The 17,354-nt window shown below is 44.9% G+C and overlaps 1 protein-coding gene across 5 annotated transcripts in view; it reads left to right on the top strand.

Annotated features, from left to right (window-relative positions):
• Positions 1-16,994, top strand: part of DCBLD1 (discoidin, CUB and LCCL domain containing 1) — a 134,100-nt gene extending 117,106 nt beyond the window's left edge. For 3 of the 5 annotated variants that reach the window (XM_033935364.1, XM_033935365.1, XM_033935361.1), the window contains 4 exons: positions 209-296; positions 1,528-1,577; positions 12,391-12,513; positions 16,173-16,994. In XM_033935364.1, the coding sequence (XP_033791255.1) occupies positions 209-296; positions 1,528-1,577; positions 12,391-12,513; positions 16,173-16,714 (803 nt within the window). In that variant the 3' untranslated portion in view covers positions 16,715-16,994. The remainder of the gene's footprint in view (positions 1-208; positions 297-1,527; positions 1,578-12,390; positions 12,514-16,172) is intronic. The other 2 variants (XM_033935363.1, XM_033935366.1) reach the window with 2 other exon arrangements.
• Positions 16,995-17,354: the final 360 nt, after the last annotated feature.

Genomic DNA, 17,354 nt, shown 5'->3' with positions numbered 1-17,354 from the left:
CCAATGTAATGTTAACAACTGCATGACTCTGTCACTCTTTTTATTTTTGTTTACCCAGAAATCAACGTGGTGGCCATTGACTGTAGCAATTGCAACCTTAACATTAATCTGATCAGCAGTGTTAAGATTTTTACATCTGGGAGTATTTTGTCTTAGAAGACAGGAGCTTCGCTGCCCCTTGTTAGTCTCCTGTGTTTTTCTGTTTTAGGCTTTTATCTTGTGGCGATCGTTGCTCCAGTAGCGGTGTTCGTGTGTCTGTTTCTGGCCGGGATTGGGATCTATGCTACCTTACAAAAGTAGGTTCTACTTGTTGAGTAATTCTGTGCATGGCATTGAGCATCTCTTCCCCGAGCTGTTTTTTGATCGGCAGAATCCCAGACCTCACCTCCCACTTATTGCAAGACATCATCCCAGAAGTAGGCAGGGAAGTCTCGGAGTACTGGGGAGAGTACTTGTATTAAAGAAAGTTGGAGGTTATTTAAAAAGCAATTCATGCTCACCATACTTTGCTCCCGAAGCTCTTCAGGCAGAATTTATACTGCTGAAAATATAGTCTGTTGATGTTTAATCTCTTGATTTAGTACAGGAAAGTATATTGCTGATCTGTTCATATCTTCATTGTGCCAGTGAATAGTATTTTATAGAAACAGAGAAAACCATGAAAAAAAATGTCATAGATCCCTGTGTACTATCTTGGGGTGGGGAATTCAACCTTAGGGTTGTTTTATATAAGAGTGACTTTGAGTTCTAGCACATACCTGCTTTGTTGACTGGTTGAAATTATTTTTATGTATTTTGAGTCTATGTCTAAGGGGTAAAACTAAGTAATGCAGAATAAGATATGGGGCTTACTACACAGCTACACCATATACAAAAAGCATGTCCTGGTCATTGTGTTAGCCTTACCCTGTACAGTGGCTGAGTACGCAAACAGATTTTAATCTATAAGTGGCGGAGAAGCATAATGGTTACAGGAGTAGGCTCAGAGCCAGGGTTCAGATCCCCAGAGGACTCCTTGTAACCTCAGGCAAGTTACTTAACCCTCCATTGCATCAGCTATAAACATAAATTTCAGACATCTGGGAACAGGAAAATACCTACTGCACCTGAATGTAGCTCACCTTGAAATTTTGCTGAAAAAGCACAAGTTATATGGGGGGAAATAATCTGAGCTGGTGTGACCTGAGTCTCGGCATAGTTGTGACAGTCATGAGTGTGTTTTCAAAGCCTCCATGCTTCCAACAGTATTGGTGACAAAAAACAAACAAACGTATGTAGTACTGAACCATGGGAGATGCAATGTATCTTAGCAAAATGTGAACTGGTTCGAAGAATATCATCTTCATTCAAATGTAGTCAGATTCAGTAGGGAAAATGCTGCAGTTGTGGGCTCTTCCATGACAGTGTGCCAGTGGGGTACAGAGGTTGCAGCATGTATAGACAGCTGTGAATCCAGCCTTTCTTGAGACTGGAAGATTGAAGAGCCATCTCTAAGAAACTCATTCATGAACCTCTTGTTTCTTCCAGGAGAAAGACAAAAGGGGATCCTTATAGTAGAACTGATGCCCAGAAAACAGGTCTGTGGAAAATGTGTTTTCATTATATTTCTTAAGTGAGAAACTCTAGTAGCTCAAATTGGATTTTATTTTATTTTATTTTATTTTTTTTGGGGGGGGTCCATTGTAGCCTCTGTTTATCTGTCAAACTGACATAAGTATTATCCACAGATAGTGATCATGTGCTGTTGAAACCACCATAGGTCCCTTTCCAGACACAACCACCTCTGCTGTTCAAAATGGCAAGTCTGCTTAGCCCAAAGCCGACAATGGCCAGCCAGCATTTCGCTATGCTGCGTCAGGGCATTAAGGACACTCTGCACCAAATACAACAAAAAGCAGACACGTTTGTAAAAATCCAAACTTGAAAAATATATTTTACATTCCCCTCCGTTAATGGAGCAAATGAACAATTGGCACATAACTCCGTGCTCACAGGCTAGCAATAGTGGCAACTTTTGGGTCAGTTTTTGAACTCGACGGCGTTTGACGTCACCAGAACGCCCACCATATAGGGCTAGCCAATTTAATCGCTCCCTGTCTGGTTGAAGAAGATTCACGTTAGCTTGGCATTGCAGTGCGAAGAGATAAATGTTTTAGTTTTAGGATTATGTGCACATTTCTTGCTAACACACATCCACACGCAGTTCTAACACACTTGCGGGAAGTGATTTTATGGTCACTCCCAAACACAGCTGTTAGGTCCATTCAAGCTTGGGAAGTTTGGATTGGTTGAAGTTTAGCTCCCAGGTGTTAGTTTTAACGTTATTAAAATCTACAAAATTATAAAATAAATTGAAAAATTAAGAGAGAAAGTTTAAGGAACTAAAGGAGGAGGAGGTTTTTTTAAGCAAATGAGGCAGCTCTAAGTATAGCCTGCTGGAAAGCTGACGAGCAACAGCAGATAGGAGTCTGAGGCTTTTACCTCTCCTTTTATGAGATCCTTTGAACTTTTGAGACAGTTCTTTATTTAAGAAACAAATCTAATATAATAAAGCCCTAAGCGCGCATGCGCACTCCCACCTGCGTGCTCCCATTTTCCGTGAGCTGTAGGGACCCACAGATAGGAGTGCGCGGCGGCGCAGAGCCTTTCGGCTGCGGCGGCTCTTGCTGTCTGAAGGATAAAGCCTCCCTTCCTGTAAGTTTGCCAACGCCGCTGCCGTCCTTCCCCAGAACCCATGCTCGAAAAACGGCCGATCACCCACTGTGCATGGGAGCACCGCCCCGACCAGCTCCTCCAGGCCAACGACGCGCACAGGCCTAAGTCGGCCAGCCAAAGCAAAGGATTCGACGCTGCAAAAACGGCTGATCCCGAAAGTAGCCCTACATGCCGCTCCACCTCAGATAGCCCCGATCACCTCCCATGGCACCCTTTGTACAAAATCGGCCCCAGAAGGAATAGAGAGCTGAGGCTCAACAGGTTGAATGAGGCAAGAAGGAGTGTGCCTATACCTTTAATAAAGGGGGAGGGAATGCTGCTGCACAGGGAAGTGGGGTGGGGGTAGGTAAATGTTGCTTCACAAGGAAGTAGAGTTGGAGGACATGATGCTGCTGCACAGGGCGGGGGAAGACAAAGGGGACCAGGGAGCAAACGTGCTTTGCTTTGGGGGGAGGGGTGTGCTGGGGGGCCAGGGAGCAATCTTGGATTGCTTTGGGGAGGATAAAGAAGGGGGCCATAGAGAAAGACAAAGAAAGGCAGGCAGGCAAGGGGCCACAGAGAGATATAAAGACAGCGGACAGGGAGAGAGACAGAAAGAAAGAAAGACAGACAAACAGGGGGCCAGAGGGAGAGAGACAGACAGAAAGAAAGACAGACAGTGGGAGGGAGAGAGATAGAAAGAGACAGGGGCAGGGAGAAACACAGACAGAAAGAAAGACAGTGGGAGGGAGAGAGAAAGAAAGAGACAGGGGCAGGGAGAAGCACAGACAGAAAGAAAGACAGACAGACATATTCTAGCACCCGTTAATGTAACGGGCTTTAACTAGAGAGTTGCGCGGGGACAGAAATCCCACCCATCCCCGCCAGGGTCCTCTCCATCCCCACCCGTCCCCACCAGGATCCTCTCTGTCCCCACCCATCCCCACAAGGAATTACCTCCATCCCCGCCCGTCCCCATAAAAAGCAGCAATTACTTCTGACAGGATCATCAATTTCACAGTTTCTTTTGTGTTTGCGCTGCTGTCCTCCTTGTGGAATCTCTTTGGTGGAACCCTTTTTTTGTTTTCTGTTCAGGTAATTAACTTATAAATCTCCTCTTTTACTAAGGCTGACATGTCCATTATATTATATGGACGAACCTTGCTTCCAAAGCCTTTCATCCCTGTGGGAGTCCCGTTGGCTAGAGGGGGGTCCCCGTGGGAGTCCTGTGGGCCAGAGGGGGGTCCCCGTAGGAGTCCCGTGGGTTAGGGGGGGATTCCCGTGATCCCCGTTCCTGTGCAGACCTCTAGCTTAAACACTAGTGGTGAGTTAAACTTAAATTTAAAGTAAATTTATTCCTTTTGAGTGGGGAACAAGTGAATTTATATCAAGGGTTTTGGAGTTTTGGATAATTAGTCCCTTGCATTTGTGATTGTGGAGGATACCCTTTCATTTCCTTATCCCCAGGTTGCAGTGCTAGTTTGGGATTACCCCTTTCTCACAGGTCCTAGCAGTAAACAGCTGCACGGGAACAGAGTCAACTGGAACCTGCAAGGATTCTCTCTAGGTCCATGGGAAGCTTATGGGGTTCCCCTCCCCCCCCCCCCCCGAGTTTGCAGGCATGGAAGTAGCTCTGCGGGACTCCCATGGGAGTGTACCTGTCTCTTGCCTGGCTCCAAGTCCAAGATTTCAAATACCGCCACCTCACTTCTTTCTTCTAATTCAACACAACTGCACTTGCAGTCTTAAAATAGCCACGGGCAGCGATTCCTACATGCCACTCACAGCTGACCCGGAAACCTTCCCTCTGAAGCAAAATCACAGCATTAGGTTTCCGGGTCAGCTGCGGGCAGTGGATTCTACACTTTTTCTGTCGCTGTGCAACTCTTATCTGGCAGGGGCTTGGCCAACCAAAGACCATGTGCTCAGTGAGGCAGAGAGCTTTATTCCTTCCACTCCCACCCTCACTCCCATGCATAAACTGTGTTAATTCCATTTGCATAATATCTACAATTCCACCCAATCTAAGGCAGCTCCACCAGCTCCCATCATCATAGTATTCCGCAGGAGAACCACCTCCTCTGCAGCAGAGGTATTGTCCTGGAGTGGGCCACATAATAAATAGAAATAAAACAAAGGGAAAAAAAAAAAAAAGATAATAGCATTTTTATTGGATTGACAATTTTATTGATCTGAAGAAGGGTTACCTTCGAAAGCTAATCAAAAATGTATTAAGTTACTCCAATAAAAAAGATATCTTATTTTCTTCTTTTTGTGGGTTTTTTTTTTTTTTTTTCTATTTATGGCCTTTAAAAGTGGACAAACACAGCTACCTCACCAGTTCATATCATTTTATGAATGAAGTTGTAGATTACATGACACACTTTAATTCTGTTCCTGTTTTCTCATTCCTGTGGTGGTGGAAAAAAAGAAAATACCATATTTTTCGCTTCATAAGACGCACTTTTTTCCCACCCAAAATTGGGTGGAAATTTCGGTGCATCTTATGAAGCGAAGGTAACTTTTTTAAAACACCCCCACCCACCCCGTTGTACCTTTTCAAAATGTCCCACTCGTTGGGGGTATACGGACTGAATGCCGCCCGCCTGCCTGCCGCCGCTGTTCCCTGCTAGCCTCCACTATACTGCAACTCCAGGAAGGGAAGGGTCCAGCTTGCCGCACCGGACACAGCCTTCCTCCTTCCCTGCTGCACTGATAAAGCCTGCCTATTGCACGTCGCTGGCCCACAAGCCGGGAGAAGGCTTGTGGGCCAGTGACATACAATTGCTGCACACTGGCCTTGACTTTCCCTTCTTTGAGTTACGGCACAGCGGTGGACCCGGGCCAGAGGAGGAGGAATCAGCGTAGGGTAGGCAGGCTTCATCAGCGCAGCAGAGAGGGAGGAAGGCTGTGTCCGGCGTAGCAGGAAGGGCAAAGTCTTGGAAGGCAGTGAGGGGGAGGAGGCACCAACTCGGGACGAGGTAGGGAGGGAGAACGAAGAACAAAGGCTGGAAGGCGGGGAGGAGGCACAAACTTGGGACATGGGAAGGAGGGAGAACGAAGGGCAAAGGCTGGAAGGCAGTGAGGAGGCACAAACTCGGAACTTGGGAGGGAGGGAGGTCAAAGAACAAAGGCTGGAAGGCAGTGAGTGGGAGGGGGCACGAACTTGGGACATGTGAGGGAGGAAATAGAAAGCGACAAATGTTGGGCCTGAGTGAAGAAAGAAAGGAAGGAAGGAGACTCATGAAATCACTAGACAACAAAGGTAGGAAAATGATTTTATTTTCAATTTAGTGATCAAAATGTGTTTTGATAATTTATATCTGCTGTGTGTATATGAAAAATGAAAGGAACAGCCTGGCAGGGAAGGGGAAACAGGGTGCAGAGCCTGGCAGGGAGTTGGGGGTTGGGTGCAGAGCCTGACAGGGAGTGAGGAGGGGCTGGTTCAGAGCCTGGTATATATTAGTACACAATTTGGTTCAGAATTTTTTTGGGGGGTTTTCTACTCTAAATCTAGGGTGCGTCTTAGGGAACAAAAAATACAGTATTCAGAAAAGACATGCTAATTTCAGAATAGTGCAAGAGTATAGACTTTGGGCACATGGCATTTTTGTTTCTAAAACTGAATGAATTCTATAACACTCTCGAAGGAAAATCGCCTGTGCTGTCTGCACATTGTCCCAAAAAGCACAGTTACTTACCGTAACAGGTGTTATCCAGGGACAGCAGGCAGATATTCTTGATTGATGGGTGACGGCACCGACGGAGCCCCAGTACGGACAATTTTAGAGTGATTGCACTCTAAGAACTTTGAAAGTTCTAGTAGGCCGCACCGCGCACGCGCCTTCCCATCCGACAGAGGCGCGCGGTCCCCAGTTAGGATAAGCCAGCTAAGAAGCCAACCCGGGGAGGTGGGAGGGACGCAAGAATATCTGCCTGCTGTCCCTGGATAACACCTGTTACGGTAAGTAACTGTGCTTTATCCCAGGACAAGCAGGCAGCATATTCTTGACTGATGGGTGACCTCCAAGCTAACAAAAAGAGGGATGGAGGGAAGGTTGGCCATTAGGAAAATAAATTTTGTAAAACAGATTGGCCGAAGTGTCCATCCCGTCTGGAGAATGCATCCAGACAATAATGTGATGTAAAAGTGTGAACTGAGGACCAAGTAGCAGCCTTGCAGATTTCCTCAATGGAAGTAGATCGGAGGAAAACTACAGACGCTGCCATAGCTCTAACTTTGTGGCCCGTGACAGAACCTTTCAGTGTCAGGTCCGACTGAGCATAACAGAAAGAAACGCAAGCAGCAAGCCAATTGGAGAGAGTGCGTTTAGATACAGGATGACCCAACTGGTTAGGATCAAAGGACAAAAATAGTTGAGGAGATGATCTGTGGGGCTTAGTACGTTCAAGATAGTAAGCCAGAGCACGTTTACAGTCCAAGGTATGCAAAGCCTGTTCACCTGGATGAGAATGAGGCTTTGGGAAAAATACAGGCAGGACTATGGACTGGTTAAGATGAAAGTCAGACACAACCTTAGGAAGAAATTTGGGGTGTGTACGGAGAACCACCTTATCATGGTGAAAAACAGTGAAAAGTGGATCGGCCACTAGTGCATGCAGTTCACTCCTGGCAGAAGTGAGAGCTATAAGGAAGACCACTTTCCAGGTAAGAAATTTGAAATGCGCTGTGGCCAAAGGTTCAAAAGGAGGCTTCATTAAAGCGGAAAGAACCACATTGAGATCCCAGACCACAGGAAGAGGCTTGAGAGGTGGTTTCACATTGAAAAGGCCCCTCATGAACCGAGAAACCAAAGGATGAGCCGAGAGGGGTTTTCCATGAATTGGCTCATGAAAGGCAGCAATGGCACTAAGGTGAACTCTGATAGAAGTAGATTTAAGACCAGAGTCAGACAAGGAAAGAAGATAGTCCAACACCAGTCCCACTGCTAGAGACATGGGATCATGGTGATGTAAGAGGCACCAGGAAGAAAACCGAGACCACTTCTGTTGATAACATTGGAGCGTGGCCGGTTTCCTGGAAGCATCAATGATAGAGCGGACAGGCTGAGAAAGAAGTGAGTGAGCCGAAGTCAGCCCGAGCGATACCAAGCTGTCAGGTGCAGAGACTGTAGGTTGGAATGCAGAAGGGTCTGCTGATGCTGAGAAAGCAGAGAAGGAAACAGTGGAAGAGGTATGGGTTCCCTGGAACTGAGTTGAAGTAGAAGGGAGAACCAATGTTGCCTGGAGCGATGAGAATCATGGTGGCTTGTTCCCTCTTGAGCTTGAACAGTGTTCGCAGCATGAGCGGTAGAGGGGGAAAAGCATATAGGAAGAGACTGGTCCAATCCAGGAGAAATGCATTGGGTGCCAGACGGTGAGGAGAGTAGAGTCTGGAGCAAAACAGGGGCAGCTGATGGTTGTGGGGAGCTGCAAAAAGGTCCACTTGAGGAGTTCCCCATTGAGCGAAAATGGACTGAAGAGTCGAGGGATCGAGAGTCCATTCGTGAGGTTGGAGAATTCTGCTGAGATTGTCCGCTAAGGAATTCTGTTCCCCTTGAATGTAGACAGCCTTCAGGAATAAGTGACGAGCTGTCACCCAAGACCAAATCCTTTGTGCTTCCTGATACAACAGGCGAGAGCCCGTTCCTCCCTGTTTGTTGATGTAGTACATTGCAACTTGATTGTCTGTGCAAATGAGTAGTACTTGAGGAAAGAGAAGATGTTGAAACGCCTTGAGGGCATAGAACATCGCTCGGAGTTCCAGGAAATTGATGTGGTGTTTCTTTTCCTGGGCAGTCCAAAATCCCTGAGTTTGGAATTCGTTCAAGTGAGCTCCCCAGGCGTAGGGGGAGGAATCTGTGGTGATGACTAGTTGATGAGGAGGTAGATGGAACAGCAGACCTCTGGATAGATTTGAAGATGTCAACCACCAAAGAAGCGACTGTCGAAGAGACGAGGTTACAGATATGTGTTGTGAACAAGGATCCGTCGCTTGGGACCATTGGTTCGCTAAGGTCCATTGAGGAGTATGCAGGTGGAGACGTGCGAAGGGTGTGACATGTACTGTCGAAGCCATGTGCCCCAATAGCACCATCATGTGATTCGCAGAAATGGTAATCTGTTGAAACACCTGCTGACAGAGATGGAGGATGGCGTGAAGGCGGTTGGATGGAAGAAACGCCCTCATCAGAACAGTGTCCAGAACGGCTCCAATAAATTGAAGTCGCTGGGTCGGAATGAGGTGAGACTTGGGTAGATTGATTTCGAACCCTAATAGTCGAAGGAAGTGAATGGTCTGATTGGTGGCAAGCAGAACCGCCTGAGGGGAATGAGCTTTGATCAACCAGTTGTCCAGATAAGGGAAGACTTGAAAGTTGTGAGAGCGGAGATAGGCCGCTACCACAATCAGACATTTGGTGAATACCCTGGGAGAGGAGGCCAGGCCGAAGGGTAGCACTTTGTATTGATAATGATGTTGATTGATGAGAAAGTGCAGATATTGCCTGGACGTCAGATGGATAGGAATATGTAAGCCTCTTTGAGATCGAGGGAGCATAGCCAGTCGCCCTGAGCGAGAAGAGGGTAGAGGGTGGCAAGAGAGAGCATTTTGAACTTCTCCTTAACCAAACATTTGTTGAGATCTCTGAGATCTAAGATGGGTCTGAGGCCTCCGGTCTTTTTGGGAACTAGAAAGTACCGGGAGTAAAAACCCTGACCTCGCTGATCTTGAGGAACTTCTTCGATGGCATTGAGAAGAAGGAGGGATTGAACCTCTTGAGCGAGAAGGAGGGACTGAGACTTGTTGGAAGCAGACTCTTTTGGCAGGCCTAACGGCGGGGGAGTCTGAAAATTGAGGGAGTAGCCATGGGCTATGATCGAGAGCACCCACTGGTCGGTGGTGATTACCTCCCATCGAGAGTGAAAAATGGTTAATCAACCTCCTATGGGCTGTGGAAGAGGACAAAAGGGAGGGAGACTGGCAATGCCCAGGAGAAGGGAGTCAAAAGGGCTGAGTCGGCTTAGTCTGAGTGACAGGCTTTATGGTAGGCGGCTGTTGCTGACGTGCTTGTTGGTGCTGTTGCCGCTGCCTCCGAGGTTGTGGAGGTTGAGGCTGAACTGGCCGAGCAGAAAACGCCTCTGATGTGATGGCTGCTGTCTAAATGGACGAGGAGGAGGAGGCTTCTTTTTATTTTTCAGCAAAGTATCCCACCTCGTCTCATGGGCATAGAGCTTTTGAGTGGTGGTATCCATAGATTCTCCAAAGAGCTCATCACCCAGGCAGGGAGCATTGGCAAGGCGGTCCTGGTGGTTCACATCAAGGTCGGAGACTCGGAGCCATGCCAATCGTCTCATTGCTACAGACATAGCCGTGGCTCGGGATGTGAGTTCAAAAGTATCATAGATGGACCGGACTCCATGGCCTTGCCCTCTCTGCCAGGAGGGACAGAGGCATATACACTAGAGCCTGCCGATTTTTTGAGGGTGGACTCCACCAGCAGAGATTCATGGGGCAGCTGGGATTTGTCAAACCCTGGAATAGGAATCACCTTGTAAAGCGATTCCAGCTTCCTAGGGGCTCCTGGAACGGTGAGAGGAGTTTCTAAATTTTTGTAAAAAGTTTCCCTCAAGATGTCATGGAGGGGTAACTTTAAAAATTCTTTCGGAGGCTGGTCAAAATCCAAAGCATCAAGAAATGCTTTGGATTTTTTAGAGTCAGACTCTAGAGGGATGGAAAAGGTGTCCGACATCTCCTTAAGAAACTTGGTGAAGGACGAGTGCTCTGGTTTACATCCTCCTCCGAGGAATAATCTGCCTCGGTACCGAGGGGTCATCAGAATCATCCCACAAATCAGGGTCCCGTACCGATGACAGACGGCCCTGAGAAAGTGGGGTAGAAGGTTCGGTATGCTTGGTTTTACATACCGATTTACCAGACCTCATGGACACCGTACCGGGTGACTGTACAGCAGTACGGGTGTCAGAGAACGGCACCGGCTCCGAAGTCGAGTAAGCAGTGCGTCGAAGAGACTTCGGTTCCGCCGAGAGAACAGGCATAGAAACAGATTTTTGCGGTGCCGACAACGTCGATGCCGACAAAACAGGCTGTTCGACGATCGGCACCGAATGCTCAGCAGGTACCGACACTGGAAGGCTCGGAGTCAGCAGAGCCGGGAGCAAGTGTTGTAACTGCTCCTTAAGCTGGACCTGAAGGATGGATGCTATTCTCTCATCCAGAGACGGTCCCGATGGCACCGGTACCGCTTTTTTCTTGCTCGGTACCTGCGGTGCAGCTCGACGCTCAGGCGAAGTCGATGCCGATGAAGAGGCAGTGACTTCAATAGGAGCGGAGCGTTTGCGAGGCCGGCGCGCAGTCTGCAGGACTTGGCTCACTGCTTGTTCGACTGGCGGGCTAAGGACAGTAGGGGATGGCTTGTTAGCCGGCTTACCTACAGGGTGCGACACCGAGGATGGATCTTGCGGTGTCGAAGTCACCGGTGCCGATTTGGAGGAAGATGACGGTGTCGATGCCGGGGGAACTTTCATGGCGGCACCGAAAAGAATTCGCTGTTGAATTTGGCGATTCTTTAGAGTTCTCTTTTGGAGAGAACTGCAGCGGGTGCACGTTTCTGCCCTATGGTCCGGACCCAGACACTGAAGGCACCACTTGTGCGGGTCGGAAAGTGAAATAGGACGTGCACACCGCTGACACTTCTTAAAACCCGGTGAAGGGGGCATGAAGGGAAAAACGGCCGTAGCAAAATCGAAGCCTGAGGCTTCGATGGTGCCAACAGGCCCCGCCGGGGCTGACCGGAAAAAAGTCGAAAAAAATTGACTTTTTTTTTTTTTTTTTTTTTTTTTAAATAAAAGAAAGAAAAGATAAGGTGAATAAATCACCACAAGAAAATAATGCGTGAGCGGGAAGGCGAGAAAAATTTGAAAAAATTTTCCAACAGCAGTTGGAACACGCGTCTTCTTAGCTCCGCGGAAACTAAGAAACTGGGGACCGCGCGCCTCTGTCGGGCGGGAAGGCACTCGCGCGTGCGCGGTGCGGCCTACTAGAACTTTCAAAGTTCTTAGAGTGCAATCACTCTAAAATTGTCCGTACCGGGGCTCCGTCGGTGCCGTCACCCATCAGTCAAGAATATGCTGCCTGCTTGTCCTGGGATAATATGCATACTTTCAGCTGCATTTTCTTGAAAGTGGTACCAAAGCAGAGCTAGGCCCAGGAGAGGTGGGGAAGCAAAGATTGTCTAGCTTTATTTATATTTTGAAAATTACATACATTATTTTTCACAGGAAAAATGTATGCAGGTGCCTCATCCTGGACTGAGGAAATGTTGGCTTAAGCAAATTTTGCCATTTTCTAGGTTAATATATATTTAAAGTAGAAGCTGGGAGTTGGCACAGGGTGTAAAAGAATCCTTGAGCTGCTGTGCACAAAGGGCTAATGCTGAGAGAACTTCATTTTAAAACCTGTTAGCCTGTTGGACTTGGAAATGCTTGTTTCCAGGATTTCACAAATTTTATCTTGAGAGTTAGATACCTGCCTATAATTGTCTTCTGAGAGAGTATTAAGTAGCTGAATGCTTCCTCAATTTAAATAATAAAAAAGGCTGCAATTTAGAATCATATTATATATATATATATATATTTATTATTATTATTATTATTATTATTTTTTTTTTTTTTTAGTAGGCTGCTGGCAGAAGATTAACCCTCCGTTTGTCAGACACCAGTCTGCAGAGTTCAGCATCTGCTATAACAAAGAAAATGAAAGCCTGCAAAAGTTGGATCTTCTCGCACGTAATAAAGCAGGTAAATAACATGATATAGCCTGAAGCAGACATGGCTTCATTTTGAAAAGATTCAGCAGTACGAACAAGAAAAGGAGCAAGGGTATACTTTTTCACCAGCTTTATCTTCTAGCCTTTTGCCCCTCTATCCCTTATTTTATTCCCTACCAACATCCCAGACTGGCTTTCCTACCAACATCCTAGATCATTTCTAAATCCAGTTTGCTGCTCCCTCCCTACTTCCAAGACAGCTGCTTACAGGTTATAGGTTGATTTTTGTGAGACCTTTGGGCATCATAAGCAGAGGAGAGTCCTTCAACACCCTTGTACACCATCCGGCCCCATCGCTTTATCTACCTTTAATTTAGCTAGCTCCTCATGAACACAACCCTCTGAAAATTGCTCCCTCTCTGTGGAATAGTATCCCGGCTTATTTACGAGATGAATCAATCCTTAATCAATTTAAGACAAAGCTAAAGACATTTCTATTTCTTGATGCCTTTGAAACCTAACTGCCCTTGGAAGGGTGACCTAGAATGATTTTACCTTCAGCATCCCCTCCTATTGTTTTTCCCCTAAACGTTATATTTTACTTTGAATACTGTAGTTCTTGCCTTTTTACCTTCTGTACCCATTTGTCATGGTTTTAAATGTAGTCGTCATCCCTAGAGATGCCTTGTCATTTTAAATCTGTATTTTAGCCAGTGTATGTTTTTATGATTTTGTACACCGCCTAGAAATCTGATTAGGCGGTTTAAGAAATTTTAAATAAACTTGAAACGTGTCTACCATTCCACCATCCCTATTCATGTTTGTCTTCTGTGGTGCTGCTCCCGGATCTTCAGCCGTGAACACAGAACAGAAATATTTGTTAAGCAATTTCAGCCTTTGCTTTTTCAGCTTCTACATATTCCTCCCCTTTGCCTTTGAGTCTCACAATACCACTTTTGTACTTCTTCCTATCACTGATATATTTAGAAAATGTTTTGTCTCCCCATTTTACCATGTTAGCTATTTTTTCTTCCATTTGTATCTTTGCTTTCCTGACTTCTCGACTAGCCTCTTTTAACTTGTCCAGATATTTTTGCCTGTCTTCCTCTTTTTGCAATCTTTTGTAGTTTATGAAAGCTATCCTCTTATTTCTTACCTTCTCAGCTACTACTTTTGAGAACCAGCCTTCATATCCTCTTACCTTTACTTAGTTGCCTTACAAAAGATTTATCACCCTTACAATAACTCCTTTCAGTTTTGCCCACTGCATTTCTACTCCTTCCAGACGTTCCCATTCAGATAACAATTCCTTGATGTAATCCCCCATCCAGTTTTTTTTTTTTAAAGTCTAGAACCTTTATTTCTGAATAAGCCCTCTCTATACCCATCTTAATATTAAACCGTACCATGCAATGATCACTAGATGCCAGATGATCACCCACTGTAACATCAAAAAAACTTTCCCTGTTTGTAAGCACTAAGTCCAGTATGACCCATCCTGTGTAGGTTCCAGTACCAACTGTAGAGAATCCAGGATCTCCCTCCTGCAATATGTAGTCCTTGAAAAAATATGATCAGTATCTTTTGCCCAAACTAAGTTTCTAGTGCAATGTGTAGTAGTCCTGAATGCTAGGGTTATGTATCTCAACTTGCAAGTTGCTTGCAGAATGCTGTCAGTCATTTTTGAAGTCTGCCTCCGTTCCAGGAAGCTGCTCCTGCCCCCTCAGTTTTCTAATGCAAACAAGTTCAAAAGTGTTTTTGCTCTGCTCTGCAATTTTATTATGTTCAGGAATTTTTTTCTTAGTGTTCAGTCGTAGTCCTGAAGCTCTGCCCTGTAATTGGGCTTCACCTGTCTTCTGCCTTAAGATCAGTCTGGATATGGAGACTTCTGTGTCTCTCAGATAAGCTGAAAATCCCAACACGCAAGAAAGTAAATTCTGGTCTGAGTCTCTGCTTGATAGCAGGACATGCAAGTAGCTACAAGCTCTTTATATTAGTGCTTGTTGCACATAGTTTTGGTATCTGATTTGATCAGTTACTTGAATGTTATAATGTTAATTGATATGTTTGTTACAGTGCAGAACAGATTGTTGTGTCAGGAATTTTTCCCTATCAATGTTCAAAAAGTGTGTCTGGATCAATATAAGATTTTAATAACTTGTGATAAGTTCAAAAAGGACACCTCAGCCCACCACTCCACCGCATGTAATAATTTCTATAGCGGGAAGCAAATTGTGGTGCTTCATCATTGGCTGTCACTTTTTGTTTATGCACTGTTGTTTTTTGTTATTTTTTTATATATATGTATATTTTCTTTTAAATTTTTAAATTTTTATATTTCAATAATTTAAAGAAATAAATATTTCCTTAACACCAAACATTCTCAGTGTCGTAGTGTATAGTTTAAAAGTAAGTAGTACTTATCTCAGCCAACACCTAGGGAGTCTGACCCGACATGTTTAACACAACCAAGTGTTTTATCAAGGGTCTCCCAAAGCTGCCGCTGTCATCCGATGGCCATCTTTTCTCACTTGGATATGGAGTCGGATGACAGCGGCAGCTTTGGGAGACCCTTGATAAAACACTTGGTTGTGTTAAACATGTCGGGTCAGACTCCCTAGGTGTTGGCTGAGATAAGTACTACTTACTTTTAAACTATAAACTATACACTACGACACTGAGAATGTTTGGTGTTAAGGAAATATTTATTTCTTTAAATTATTGAGATATAAAAATTAAAAAATTTAAAAGAAAATATACATATATATAAAAAAATAACAAAAAACAACAGTGCAAAAACAAAAAGTGACAGCCAATGATGAAGCACCACAATTTGCTTCCCGCTATAGAAATTATTACATGCGGTGGAGTGCTGGGGCTGAGGTGTCCTTTTTGAACTTATCACAAGTTATTAAAATCTTATATTGATCCAGACACACTTTTTGAACATTGATAGTGCTTTTGGACTGGATAAAATACTTACTTAAACCACATTGCCATTGTTTAAGCGAGGAATTTTTCCCTGACATTACAATGCTGCTTGATTGCTTTTGTACAAACTGAGGGGGCAGGAGGAGCTTCCTGGGAAGGAGGCAGAGTTCAAAGATGATTGACATCATTCTGCAAGCAATTTGCAGGTTCAGCTGAATAACCCTAAAGTTAGGACTAATAGACACATCTACAAGAAAGATTATCGAGATAAGAACTTAATCTTTCTTTCTGATGATCCAACTTCTATTAGTGAAAGTGCTAAAACTTCACTCTTATTCATTAAAATTCCTCATAGTTCCAATTCTTTTTAAGAAGAGGTTTAATTTAAAAAAATCTGTCACTACTTCCATCTATGAAAAACCTATAAAGGCATTACAAAATCTTCAGTCAGGCAACCTTTCTGCATGAAGTTTTGTGATGTTTTTCTTCATATAAGTGTTTAAAAATATTTATAGGTTTTTCAAAGATGGAAGTAGTGAACAGGTTGTTCACCCTTCCCCCCCCCATAAAAAAAAAAATGAAACCCATTTGGATCATTGAGGAATTTTGGTGAATGTGATTAGTATGAAGTTTGATTTGACTTTAGCTTGCATGAAAGATATACATCAGATTGGTTTAGTTGCTTTTGCACCTAGTTCTAAGATTGAGCAGTGGCACTGTCAGCCTTTCTGATCTAAGCTACTACTTTCTGCTTTTCAGATTACCAGCTGCCTCTCATGATTGGTACGGAGACAGTAACTCGAAAAGGCTCCACCTTCAAACCAATAGATGCAGAGACTAAAGATCAGATCTGCAGTGCAGAGATTGAAAGCCACTATGCTTGCCCACAGCGAGGCAGCCGCCATGACTATGCGCTGCCCCTGACCACCCAAGAACCAGAATATGCCACCCCCATCATAGAGCGCCATCGAATACAGGAAAACACCTGCAACTCTGAGGTGGGCTACAATGTGCCAGCCATTTCTGCAGCCTTCCAGCACCTGTTGTCTTGTCCTGATCACGCCAAGCCTTCTGCATCTGATCCTGGAGGTGTGAGCTACCAGACACCACACAGCCTAAAGTGTGTCGAGCAGGGTGACTATGACAAACCCAAAGTGAGCAGCAGCAGTATGGCTTCACAAGGGAGCAAATCAAACTATCATAGACCACAGGTGGGCTCACTGGTGAACAGTGGTTACTTGGCACCAAGGGATTGCTTGAAACCAATAAACTGGAAGACAACAGTGGCTGAAGTCTTATGACCAGGATCCAAGGAACTAAATTTATTTCACAAATTCCTGGAACTGGAAAGCTGTGCGACGTCCACATTTACAAGGTCCCATGTGTGTCCTGAAAAAGGAATGCTGATGAAGACCAAATAAGATCATCTCCATGGTTAACCGATGTAATCTTTACTAGGAGAGGAGTTTCAGCAGTTCTGGGTATGAGCTGCTATGTTTGTGCAGCTGGAACCCTCCTGCATGGCCTGTGCAATATGTACAGAAATGGTTAATTTTTAAAGTAATAAATAATTTAAGCTGCTTTGTTCTTTTATACTGGGAATGCTGTATGGCACTGCCATGGTAGGGATCACTGGAATGTGTGGTGGTATTTTTTTTTTTTTTAACATTGTGGTATTCTATAAATGTATTTTTTGATACTTGGGTTTCACTTCCCCTGGAGCTGACCAACTGAAAGGTGGATTTAATACTGCTTTTTAAAACGAGAAAGAAATAGAACTGTTTGCTAGGCCAATTTGTGTTTGAAGTTTAGATTCCTGGCAATTGGCTTTGTCTAATGTGTGACCATCTTGAACTGTCTTGAGTTCAGGGGGCCCTTCCTGCTGACCTCTCGTTGAAGAGATTTGGCAAAGATTTGGTTTTGGCAAAATGTCAATCAAGT

This window comes from Geotrypetes seraphini, chromosome 3 (genome assembly GCF_902459505.1).
Source record: "Geotrypetes seraphini chromosome 3, aGeoSer1.1, whole genome shotgun sequence".
NCBI classification, from domain to species: domain Eukaryota; kingdom Metazoa; phylum Chordata; class Amphibia; order Gymnophiona; family Dermophiidae; genus Geotrypetes; species Geotrypetes seraphini.
Note: the sequence above shows the minus strand (reverse complement) of the source record. Positions and strands in the feature narration are given on the sequence as shown.